We start from the raw sequence: 13720 nt of genomic DNA, 5'->3' as shown, positions 1-13720 counted from the left end.
TAGTATATATATACTATATATATATACTATATATATATATCTAGTATATATATCTGATGGGAAAACTATGTCTACATATGTTCCTTTAAAATAAGTCATTATTAAACTATTTCAATATCCACTACTGATATTTATGACAATTTAGATTGATATATTCTTAAATTTTTATAGTTGGCATAAATTCTGGTCCACTGACAGTGGTCCCATAGACTTCCCCAATCATGTAACTGTCACTGACATTTAGAGAATCTAGTTTGGTCCTATTCTGGTTCCCCTGCTGTCAGTCTGGAGTCAGTGAGCTCCTATTAGCTCAGGTATGCTGTTTCATTATGTATCCCTATCAATCATGCTCTGATCCCTTTGCTCAATAGCTTCTTTCTCTCTCTGACTGGACTGTGGGAGTTCATACAGTGCTTAGATGTTGATCTCTGCATCTGATTCCATCAGTTGTTGGATGACTCTCTTTGGAAGAAAACCTTACTCGGCCTAGGAATAACCTTGGACCTAGCATATCAAAGTGATGTGCTAGACTTTTTGAGTCCTCAGAGAAAGACTTACCCTCTCTAAGGAGTGGATGTGGGTGGGGTAGGGGAAGGTGGAAGAAGCAGGAGGAGGGGAGGGAACTGGGATTGGTATGTATAATGAGAAAGGATGCATTTTTAAAAGTTAATTAATTAATTAAAATTATATGTTTACAATTATTCATTTGTATACTTTTATTTTTTCAAACCTGTTAGTATATATTTTAATTATATTTTAGATAATCTGTTTATATGCATTGTTTCAATATTTTTTTAAAAAGTGATTTGTTGTTTATAAATAAATGACCAATGAATGTTTACTTTTGAAAAATCAATACTTCAACATGGTTTTATATAAACTTCATATACTATTTCAATTGCATGATTTAAATTAAATCTTCTTAAGTTGTTTATATGAATTTGTTTTAGCTGCTTTGACTATTGGAGATAAAACTTTAGTCAATAAATTATAAGACATTAATGTATTTGTGAACTTATTAAATTACTTAGAGTTATTAGTTTTGCTTCTATAATCTACTTCATTACCACAGTTTTTATAGTACATCAACCTTAAATCCATAGAGTTTTCACAAATTATTTTGTGACCATTTAGTATCAGACATTGAGTTTTGAGAAGGCAGATGGTAAATAACATGAACTAATTGTCGACTAAGTAATGACCCAAAACTTACTTGTGAGACTTTTTTCTTCATTGGCTTTGTTATTATGTAGCTTAAAAAATACGAACTTTATGTTCACATAGTAGTTACTGATTTTAATTACACCAGTAGTTCTCCATCCTGGGTCTTAATCCCTTTTGGTGTCTCATATCAGACATCATGACTATCAGATATATGCATAATAATTCATGACACTAACAAAATTACAGTGGTAAATTAACAATGAAGTAATTTTATGACAACATGGGAACAATATTAAAGGGTTGCAGCCTTAAGAAAGTTGATAATGACTAATTTAAATTATGACTATTTCTGTTAGTGAGTTGTAGTAGAATTGTAATTTAATTAAGTTAAAAGATATAAAACATAATCCTTATATTTATTTTATTTTGTAAGTTTTCAACTACAGCTTATTTAAAATTATTTTTTCTTTACAAAGAAAAATTAGTTCCAATTGAAATCATTGGTTTTTATGGACTATATGCATAGAGCCATTCACAATCTAGTTATTACGTATATAAGTTATTTCAGAGAATTTAAGAAGTATTAAAAAACAAATGATAGACCTTTAAATTTTAACTTAATCTTCAGCAAGGAAAAGGGTAAAATATATGCATTAATTAAAATACTAACTAAACAGAGATGAAGATAAAGCAAGACACAGGCTCTTCTTAGTGTTTGCTACATCAGTACATATCAAATGTCCAAAGCCCATTTCTGGTCTTTCTGACTTACCACAGCAAGCACCATTTCTCCACTTTTTATTAAAAACTGTGATATACAAATCTACATATCCTCCTGTCTAATCAAGTCCTGCCTCTTATATGCTTAAGGCTCTTCTGTGCTTTCTCTTCAAAAACATTAGACCAGATACAAACAGCTTTCTATTTCAAGGGTATTTGCATTTTTTCATGACAAGGAGAGAAAATTCAGATAACAAATGTTGATACTAGAAACAGAGCAAAGCTAGAATAAAGAGCTATTTGAAAGCTTAGCAAACCTGCTTGAAGTTTTGCTTTCTTTCCATTTTGTTAATCACTGAAGAAACAAAGAATTTACGGGAACATTTTCTGTCTAGGAAATGTTAACTGTTCATAGACTGGTAAGCCTTTACTGAGAGAAAGCAAAGGGGAGTTGAAATTCAATTTAAAAATGTACTCTTATTTATGCAAAGCAGTCTGTTTTAGAATTTTGATTATTTGCATTTAATTGTAGCTTTTAAAACAGATTAGTTTTAGAGGATGAAGATAGTTGAGAAATAAAAAAAACATTAATACTCAGTGGATTGAAAAATTTAGAATAGATAAAAATACATGTGGACTTCAGAATATATTTTGTAGGAAGAGCAATTCTGACATATATAACCTTTATTTTTTCTGAGTCATATTCTTCCTTTTCTTGATTTGAGTGTGATTCTTGCACACATTTAAGAGATCAAAATTTTATTTAATGTTTTAAAAAGCAGGTAATTAGATACTTCCTAGACTATAACATCCATAGAGTGAAATCTAATTAAGCATTTTATCAGAAGTCTTTAGCTTGATCTTTAAATATATTTTCTGATCACTCTGTGTAGCTTATGATATTTTTTTAAAGTACTAGGTAACAAAATTTCAGTAGAAAGAAGTTATAGGGGGCAAAAAGATAAATTATAGTAGATAATAAAGAAATGAGTGATCAAACAACTTTAGTAGCATTCAATTGATTTGACTGTTGTGTTACCAGGTAATGGTCTGTTCTACTAAGAAACAGAAACAAACACCAACTTTAATAAAAAAATAAGTGAATATAAAGGTTTGCAAATAAAATTTTATGAAAAAAACTTAGTACCTGCAATTGAGGAATATATTTATATTTAAATACAGATTATTGGAGGCTTATAATTATTTCTGCATTGATTGCCATGCATAATAACCAACTGAATGATCTTCTGTTAGTTTAATGAAAGATATCTTACAATGATTTGTCTTTAAAAAGTGTTTTAGTTTCTTCAAAAATAAATTACACATACAGCACTCATATTAAAGTTAAATAATCACACATATTTTGATTCATTTTTATAAATGAATATCTTCCATTTATCCAGTTATGTTATAATATATGTAGATCTTCGGGATGTAGTTGACATATTCAAGATTGATCAAATCTGTAAGCATTATATCTTGTTTATTACCTGTTACCAAAAATGTATCTGAGTAACAAATGATTGCAAAATTTAAATCCATATGGTAAGTGTCAATCATTCATAACAATTATCTGGGCCATTAAGTATTTTTTCTCTTCCCCATAATTATTGCTTGCAAAAAGTTCAATGATGATATCCCTCACTTGCAAACTATCATTTGCTGCTAAGTAAAATTATATTAATTGTTTTCAATTTTAAGAAGGATTATAAAATGTCTCCAATATTATTTCTGCTTACAAACAAAGGCATTCTTTTCTGTTTGAAATTCATCTTATGATCTGGGATTCTTCTCTGTATGCTGTTAATACCACTGGTTAATAAAGAAAGTGTCTTAGACCTGCGATAGGTAAGAGCTAAGTGGGGAAAACTAAACTGACTACTGAAAGAAAGAAGGCTGAGTATAGAGTATCCTTGGAGCCGCCCTGAGATAGACGCCGAAACTTGCTGGTAAGCCACAACCACGTGGTGATGCACAGATTAGTGGAAATGGGTTAAATGAAGATGTAAAAGCTAGCCAATAAGAAGGTAGAGATAATAGGCCAAGCAGTGATTTAATTAATACAGTGGTTATTTCAGGAGTCTGAACAGCTGGGAAATAAACAAGCGACCTTCTACAACAATCTTAACACTTATCTTTTTTTTTTAATTTATTTATTTATTGAGGATTTCTGCCTCCTCCCTGCCACCGCCTCCCATTTCCCTCCCCCTCCCCCGATCAAGTCCCTCTCCCTCATCAGCTTGAAGAGCAATCAGGGTTCCCTGCCCTGTGGGAAGTCCAAGGACCACCCACCTCCATCCAGGTTTAGTAAGTTGAGCATCCAAACTGCCCATGCCCCCCCCAAAGCCAGCACGTGCAGTAGGATCAAAAACCCATTGCCATTGTTCTTGAGTTCTCAGTAGTCCTCATTGTCTGCTATGTTCAGCAAGTCCTGTTTTATCCCATGCTTTTTCAGACTCAGGCCAGCTGACCTTGGTGAATTCCCGCAAGAACATCCCCATTGTCTCAGAGTTAACACTTATCTTTAAATCTAGAGATCTCAGCTTTCGAAAAAATCATTGAATCTTCATACAATTGAAACAGAAAATAACTGTCACATACTCATAAATGTGAAATTATAAGTCATCTTGCTTCTCTCTACCATATTTCCACTAGATTTTATTACTGCTACAAGCACTGCTTGAGTACACATTAGCTTCCTGGACTTTGATAAATTTTTCCAAGACTGTACTTCAAATAGCTTTGATAAATGTATATGAAAACATTGATATTTGGCATATAAACAAATCAGTTTCAAGTTTTTAGAATTTTGCTTATGTTGTATTATATATTAATTATAATTTGGTTTTGATATAAAATTTAGAAAGGCTCTAACTTTAAATTTTTATGTTTGCATGTGTCTTTCTCATTTGGTGAAAAGGGGAAAATTAGTACATGGTTATAGCACATTGGAGAAAATTAATAACTCAACAACTGGACAAAAAGGTAGTGGTACAGGACAATGAGGGCTGATGAGAAGTCAAGGACAATGGCACGGGGTTTTGATCCTACTTAATGTGCTGGCTTTGTGGGAGCCTAGCCAGTTTGGATGTTCACCTTCCTAGATATGGTCGGAGGGGGGAGGACCTAGGACTTACCACAGGGCAGGGAACCCTGACTGCTCTTTGGACTGGAGAGGGAGGGGGAGAGGAGTGGGGGGAGGGGGAGAAGGGTGGGAGAGGGGTAGGGAAATGGGAGGCTGGGAGGCAGCAGAAACTTGTTTTTGTTTTTTCCTTTTCTCAATAAAAAAAAATGGAAAAAAAAAGGTAATGGTACAAATCAAACCAAAATGAGATTGTAAACGCGGTGCAGACAGCAGAGGAGGGCAGTGTGAGGAACGAGTAAAAGCAGAGAACAACAAAAGAACCCATCAGAGCCTAAAGTTAAGTAAGAGTTGCAATATTTGTTTTGTTTGTTTGTTTGTTTTTTTGTGAACCAACTATTCACTCTGCCAAAATTTTCTGAGTAATCATGAAACATTACAAAAAAAAAATTGAAGCTGCAGAGTTATTCTGCCTGGACCATGCACAACTGTGATAATTAAATGTTTTAATTTATTTCACCAATATTAAATATTTCTAAAAGTATATGATATGCAATAGTATAGAGTAAATAAAGGCATCCTACTATGTGCAAACATAGTCACCTTTAAGATAAAACCTAACATTATTTGTCACAAGAGTAAAGCTAATATAAACATAAAGGACTCTGTTTGCTGTACTGATTTATTAGAAAAAGAAAGATTTTTACGTGCTCGTATAAACTTGTATGTAATTCAATAAATAAGCATGTTTTCTACATGAAATGATGGGGAAGGAAAGAATCGTGAGAACAATTTAGAAAGAGTCAATCCCTGGATTAATACTTACTTCCACTAATTAAATCAAACAGATACAAAATTTTTCTTCATACTGAATCAGTAAGTCAATAACTTAATGAATTTTTTTGATATTTATCTATTATACCTATGAAAATGTTTGAATTTAGAAGTGCATAACTTCATAAATGTATATATGATAAGAATCATGGATCCTAATTTTACACTACAGAATTTTGATAGGAATATTTAACAACTTATCAGTAAATTATATAAAGTTTGTTTTACTCCAATTTGTATGTATTTGTGTAAAATATATGTACTATGAAATTGATATTTTCTACATAGTTAAACACATTTTCTACATACAAATTTTCCTTATGATGCATTTTTACATTCTTTTTTTCCAATCAAAATATTTAAAATATCAATAAACATCACTTATAATACATACCAGGAAATTGATAGCAGATACTGTTATTTGTCTGTTTCCAAATGCTGTAAAGAAGAAGAAGCAGATGGGATAGAAGTAAGCTTTCTTATTAGATCATTATACTGAAGATACTGTACAGACATATTTTTCAGGATCCATCATTCCTCTATTTAAAAAGATTGCCATATGTTTTCTAATTTTAATATTGTACATTTGAAATTTAAAATATTTAAATTAATGTTGTTTACTCATGTGTTTGCTTTTCTTTGAATTCTAATAATATTTTATATGAATGAAATGTAAAATCAATATGTTTTACTAAGGACTTTTAAAGTAGAACACATCTTGCTAAGTTCTCATTTTCCTAAGAACTCATTGCTAAGTTTCATTTATATATATATAACATTGCTCAGGAAATAGTACACCTTGCAATATCATTTCTGCTGTTTAACAATGTAATGAAAATGATCATATTTCTTTTATCATGTACCTCTCATATTTATATTTTAATTATACAAATTTTGAGTGTGCTTTGTAGTCTGTACTTTTGTAAATGCTCTATTTATCATAAGAACAAGTGAAGGAGACAGAGCTTTTAATTTTTTTTATTATTTTAAATATATTTATTTGTTGAAGGGTGTATACTAATTCATGCGCATGTGGAGGTCATATACCTATATTTATTTACATGACATACACACACACATATAATGTTATATATGTGGTGCTTTGAAAAAAAATGAGATCCCAAAGGATGTGTCACTAGTAGCACTATTAAAAGGTGTGGAATCGTTGGAGGAAGTGTGTCTCTGTGAAGGTGGGCTTTGATGTCTCATGTATGTTCAAGCCACACCCAGTTTCTCAGACTGCTTCTGGTTTCCTGTGTAATATGTATAACTGTCAGTACTTTCCCAGCACCATGTCTGCCTGCCTGCTTCCATGTACTACCAAGATAACAAAGGACTGAAGCTCTGAACTTAAGCCACACAATTAAATGTTGTTCTTTGTAAGAGTTTTCAAGGGTACAGTGTCTTTTCACAGCACTAAAAATGCTGAATAAGACAGAAGTTGGTACCAGGGATATGGGTATTTCTGTCATAGACTTGACTGTAATTCTATTTGTAGGAATGTGTACTTTAGTACTTTGATTTAGGAGAGCAGTGTAATTCTTTAAACAATGCTTATTAGGCCATACAAGTATAGTTATGGAAGGCAATAGTACTGTAAAAAATTTGGATGTAAGGAGCTGGCACATGAGGTTTCAAGAGAGAAGAATTTAAAATGTTGCCTAGAGATCATTCCTGTGATATTTTATGGAGAAAGCATCTGCCTTTTGCCATTGTCTGAAGAGTTTACCTTAGGCTAGAGTGAAGTGTTTTGGATTAATTAATTTGGCAGTGGAAATCTCAAAACAGCCTAGTAGACTAGACTCTGTAGTGTTGTTAACAGTGGTAACTTTAATGAAGATTTATAATGAAAAGGAGCAAGCAGAGCAAGGTAAATTGCAAAATGTAAAATGTGAAGAGAATAGGAACACCAGGGAGTAGAATGGAGCTAAGTGCTGTGTTCAAGGAGATAAACAGATTAAGAAATGGAATAAAAAGACCTCATGGCGAGATCCCACCAAGTTGAAATTCCCACTTACAAAAAGAAATTAAAGAAGCACTTAGAGGCAGGTGTGATGGTTTAGGCCTTTAATGCCAGCACTCCAAAGACAGAGGCATGCGTATCTTAAGAGTTTGAGGCCAGCCTGGTCTACAGAGCAAGTTTCAGGACAGCCAAGCTTAGGTAGTGAAGGTAAACATGGAGAACAGAAAGCTGGTGAAAATGTATATAAACAAGGAGGGTATGTTCCAGTCCCAGCAAATAACGGAACTTGTTAACGTGGGCCACATGGTGCTCTCTCTACAGATAGAAAAGAAAATGGGGGTTATAGAATATTTCTCTGTGACTAAGGAAATCAGTTTAGGCCAGGGGTGTCTCTGAATGGAGGCCACTGTATGGAGAAACCTGGATTTCCAGAGTCATGGGATACCTGCCAAGAAAGATGCTAGCAAGGAGTGGAAACAGCCCAAGAGAAAGAATTATGCTGCACTCAGCAAAGCTGAAAATAGTAGGGGTCAGAGTCATGCTTTGACAGCAGACATGAAGTGCAGAGTTTGGAATTTTCACACCTAGTTTTTGATATTACTCTGATCAGTGCTTCCACCAAATGCTCCCTTTCCTACATTTTGGGATGTAGTGTACATCCTGTGTCATAACATGTTGAAAATATGTGATTATTTTTTTTTAATTTATAGGTGATTACATTATAAGAGATTGCATGAATTTCAGAACAGATTTTGGACTACGAACTTTTAAACATTGTTGATACTCTGATAGACTATGGGGACTTTTGACATTTGGCTAATTCCATTTTTGCATTACGATATGGCTCCAAGTCTTTGGTGGCCAGGGAGTAAAATGCAACTGTTTGAAGAAAAATGGTCTCCCAAGGGAAAGGCATTATTAGGAGGCGTGGCTTTGTTGGAGTGGGCATGACCTTGTTGGAGAAAGTGAGTCACTGTGGAGGTGCACTTTGGGGTTTCATTTATGTTCAACCCAGACCCAGTGTCTCAGATTACTTCTTGTTGCCTATGCAAGATGTAGAGCTGTCAGCTGCCACTTCAGAACCCTGTCTGCCTCAATTTGTCATGTCACAGGATGAAGAAAATGGATGGAATCTAAACCGTAGGCCTTCAAACTAAACATTGTTCTTTAAAAGGGTTGATTTGGTCATGGACTCTTCACAGCAATAGAAACCCTGACTAAGACAATATCCCTGCACATACATATACCATTAAAATATATATTATATCTTTTAACCCTATATAGCAATATATGCTATACAATATATATGTGTGTAGTTATAATGTTTACATATACACAGAGCCTAGAGTTATTTAGTGCTGCTTGTATGTCCATCTGTTTAAGGCTGACCACTCGTAGACTATCATGGGATTTGTTCCTTGGGAAAACTTATTCTTCCTTTCTTAGTTGCCTTAATAACTCAGTGGTTATACTTTCCTTCATATTTTTGCTTTTATCAGTTCATTACATATTTTTGAAGCAATAAAGAGCTCCTGGAGAGAGAGAAAATATCTATGTCAGTCAAATTTTGTCTTTCAAGCCTACATGAAAATTTAGTAAATTATGGAAGAAGTTGAAAATTGATATTTTTATTAATTTTTCTGTTAAGTATAAGACATTCAATTTTTATGGAATCAATAACAAAGCACAGATGTTGATAATTTAGCATGGGTTTAGTTAAAAAGAAATTGTACATACATGGCGGTGTATATCTTGGGTGATTAATATAATAAGCAATCCAAGAAGTAAATCCCCAATAAAATGCACATCCCTAGAAATAAAACAAGACAAAATAAAAGTTATATAAGATAATTATACAATACATTATTTTAACGTACCCCTACACTTACTCATTCACTTTAGCATTTGAAAAATGCCTTTCCTTGCTTTAGTTCTTTCAAAGTTTCTTACCTGTATAGAGTGCTACAGCTTACTTTAACCCCTCATCCTCTTAATCTCTCTCCCACAGATGTACATACTATTTCATCTAAGTCGCCTTCTCTTCCCTTTTTGTATTTTTGTTTGTTTGTTTATTTCTTTTTGAAAAGTCACTGAAATAAACAGGCTCATCAGTGTCATAATAGTGGTGGGAATGAAATGAAGAAAATGATTGCCTTTCCCCAGAATCAGTCTACAGTCTTAAGAATCCATGCCTGATACTGTATACCTGAGGAAGTCCTAAGCCCTCTAGGGGAATTTAATATAGTTTTTAGCTAAGTTGTCATGGTGCAGTGCTGATTTCTAAACATTTATGTTTCAACCCTCAGACAAATGCTTACTCAGAAAAGCTTCTCTTTGAGTTGAATGTGAGGGATTACAAAGACTTGATTGGTTTGTCTCTGAACAAGACATTTATAGCATGTCTTATAAGTCTCAGAAACTTACACTGAATTTTGAATATTGAGAATGTACGAACTGAAGGTAACAAACTATAGAAATGATCCCTGAAAGTATAATCTTATAATATGTGTAGGCCAGGCTGCCCTCAAACTTGTGATCTCCCTGCCTTAGCATCCTTTAGCAAATCCTACTCGTGTGCCATCCATATGGGGAAGACAGTGATGAAGCTTAGACTATCTGTGAGGCACCTTGCAGTAGGCCTAGGATCTATCCCTGGTGTATGAGATAGTTTAATAGAGACCATTCCCTATGATGGAAATCCATGTTCAGCCTTAATGCAAGGGGAGAGGCTTGGTCTTGTCCCAACTTAATGTGCCAGATTTTGTTGGGAGTCAATCCCTTGGGAGGAGTGGATAGGGGGCATGCTGGGGGGAGGGGAGATGAGGGGGAACTAGAGAATGGATGGGAGGGAGAACTGTGTTTGGAATGTAAAATTAAATTTTAAAAGATAAATTATTTAATTTAAAAAGGGAACTGAAGGTAGGAAGTCTGTGTGATGCTGCTTTCTTCCCATAATATAGGTAATACAAGAATGTCCTCACAGATTATTGACTGCCTACAATGAACCAAAACCACTGCTGAGCCTATCATCAGGACCACAGGTCAGTGAGGGGCCCACAGGACTTTGTCTCTTCAACAGAACTGCTAGCTATTGCAGCATACTTTTATAAAGCACCTGAACTGGATACATGGAATGCATCTTCCCACCATAAGGCAGAGTTTAAAGCTACATTTTAGTACCTTTATGAGAGTAAACATATAAATTAATGCCATGATTTTGTTTTTATATTAATGAGTATTTGGGACAAAGTTCAAATATAGATTGACAATTTATAATTATTTATCAAGAATGATTCATTTTCATGAAGATATTAATGAACAAAGAGAAATGACCTATAGCAAATTACTAACACTAAATAAAATAATGGTGACCATAGTTAACACAAGCATATGTTGACTGATGTAAAACAAAGTGTCAGATTTGGTCAAAGAGGCTCAAACATACTTTCTGCACTGGTACAAATTGATAGGTCAAAAACAAGGCTGTCTAATCATTCTAAAATTCATTTTTATTTAAAACAATGAAACAATAAAGAGTTTTTTATAGATATTTTCATGAAAAGAGTATTTGTGGTAAGAATTTCATACCGTTTTAATAATAAAATTCCAGTGGAAACATAAGTGACATTTGAACTTGAATTGAAAACTTGAATCGGTGGTATTTCCTAATGTCTGTTTTCAATACAATTTTTTGAAAACTTTCCCATTTTCTTGACATTGGACACATGGGTTTTTTACTTTTTCACATGGTGGATACTAGCATCACTCTGGTAGCTATACCTACACATTACTTTGTGGGTTTTTCATTTTCAAATGGTTTTAAGGAATCTGAGTCAGTGCCTACAGTGAAGACCTTTCCATGCATGATCTACTTAAAACTATGCTTTTAAAAGACCTTTCCCTGTAGACTATCTAAGATTAAGGCTCAAATAAAACTCAAGGAAAATGTCTGATATATGCTAACTCAACTAAGGAAGAGAAAAACCTAATTTTAAGGAAAAGGTGATTATCATATAGAAGATGGTCCTGTTTTGTTGATGATTGCGTGTTTTCAGCTTGACAAAAGCTAGATTTATGTACATAGAAAGAACATACATTGATAAAATGTCTCTATAAGATTTGAATGAAGACGAGTCTGAGTGAGAGTTTCTTAATGAGTGACTGATGCGGGTGAACCCATGCCGTTATGAGTCATGGCTTTCCTGTCCGGGTGGTCCTGGACACATAACAAAACAGGCTGCACAAACAAGGAATATCAAAATATCAGCCCCACTTCCCCTTGACCTCCGCTACTCTAGTTCCTGTCTCCAGGCAGCCCCTCAATGATAGGCTAACAAATAGAAGGTGAAATAAACTTTGTTTCCCAAGTTGCTTTGAGTCATAGTGGGTCCCCTTCCCAGAGGATAAAAACCCCTAACACAATGATGCAATGTATTACTATTTGTTTTTTTTTTCGTAGTCAAATAAAAAACCATAACATGTCTCAGTTCTCACCTTTATCAAGTTTTTTGTAGGACTGTGTCCTGCAGAAACTTTATGGACAAATAATGTCTCCAGAAGGTGTCGGATGTAGTGGATACAATGGCAGAAGCAGGCCAAGCTAGAAAATAAAGAAATTAATGAACAACTAATTTGCTCTCCAGAAAGCTCCTTGCCATATCATTAGAAGCCATGGAGTTGGCTTGACTTAGCTGCCCTGATAGGCATGTGTCCTAGCCTTTTCAGGTTAGAGCCCATGGCTCCAGGGACACAATATCCCTTTCAGTTCCTAAGAGACCAGTTCATTGTCTCAGGTAGTGCAATATTCGGGCCACTTAATGTTTCTCTTTATGTTCTCTTAGGAGTCAAGGAAGTATAGAAGCTTGACAGGACAATTGTCTTAGACATTAATTTTGTGAACACCGTAAGCCTTTCAAACTTCACTATTTCCTAGAAACTATAACAGTACTGATCCTGGCAATTGCCATTATATCCTGTTTCAGACAAATGTATGAAATCTCTGACAGCTCTCAATAAAACTGCCACAGCCTCAGTTGTGCTATGGTTCCTCGACGGGCCCTAATTTAAACCCTTGTGGCTGTATCAGGTGACTTTGTGCCCATAAGTAAGCACAAGTGCTTACATGATATTATGAGACTTTTATAAGTTCAGTTATTTTTTAAGGTTTCTGACAAGTCTATGTTATATGCTTAGAACATGGTTTGCAGCACCCACTCCCCTCTTCCTTCTTATCCTTCTCCAAACAGTAAATACTTGTGCCTGCAATATTATTTCTGCTTCCTGTCATATACAGATAGATATGTGTCTATAATTATATATGCATAAATTATAGCAAATATTTTAATTTTAATGTATTTCACAATGTCTCATTTAACAAGAAATGTTATTTAGTGTTAGTTAACCATATTATTTACTTATTTTTCTAAACAACTTCAAAGTTTATGTACTGACTAAACTAATACAAATATATCAAAATTAACTTCTGATGATTCAAAAAACATTCCATATCAGTCATAAAGTTTTTTTTTTGCAAAATAAAATAAAATAAAAAGGACTGGAAAGATGGCTCAGAGGTTAAGAGCACTGGCTGCTCTTCCAGAGATCCTGAGTTCAATTCCCAGCAACCACATGGTGGATCACAGCCATCTGTAAAGAGATCTGGTGCCCTCTTCTTCTCTGTGGGCATACATGGAGGCAGAATGTTGTATACACAATAAATAAATCTTTTAAAAAAAAGTTTTTTTGCACCCATATAACCTAGGAGGAGGAATAAAAATAATAACTAACAATGCTTTCATAAGAAACTGTCTGAAGATTGAAGCGGAGAATGAACAAGTTTAAAAACTATCCAATGCCTGTATTGTGAGCAGTTGACGTTTTGAAATATTCACAACTACCTTTTAATTGTTTGATTGTCCTTTAGCAATATATATATATATATATATATATATATATAT

General features: G+C 33.9%; 1 protein-coding gene and 1 pseudogene across 1 annotated transcript in view; both read right to left on the bottom strand.

The window, feature by feature from the left end:
• The window catches only part of Tecrl (trans-2,3-enoyl-CoA reductase like), a 64000-nt gene that overhangs the window by 7337 nt on the left and 42943 nt on the right, over positions 1–13720 (bottom strand). Inside the window, exons 6-8 of the mRNA XM_005359430.3 lie at positions 12258–12363; positions 9501–9573; positions 6195–6238 (exon numbers count right to left, since the gene is read on the bottom strand). Of these exons, the coding sequence (XP_005359487.1) occupies positions 6195–6238; positions 9501–9573; positions 12258–12363 (223 nt within the window). The remainder of the gene's footprint in view (positions 1–6194; positions 6239–9500; positions 9574–12257; positions 12364–13720) is intronic.
• Positions 10141–10262, bottom strand: LOC113457522 (annotated as a pseudogene).

This window comes from Microtus ochrogaster, linkage group LG1, assembly GCF_000317375.1.
Source record: "Microtus ochrogaster isolate Prairie Vole_2 linkage group LG1, MicOch1.0, whole genome shotgun sequence".
NCBI lineage: Eukaryota > Metazoa > Chordata > Mammalia > Rodentia > Cricetidae > Microtus > Microtus ochrogaster.
The sequence above is the reverse complement of the archived record's forward strand: the minus strand, read 5'-3'. Positions and strand labels throughout refer to the sequence as shown.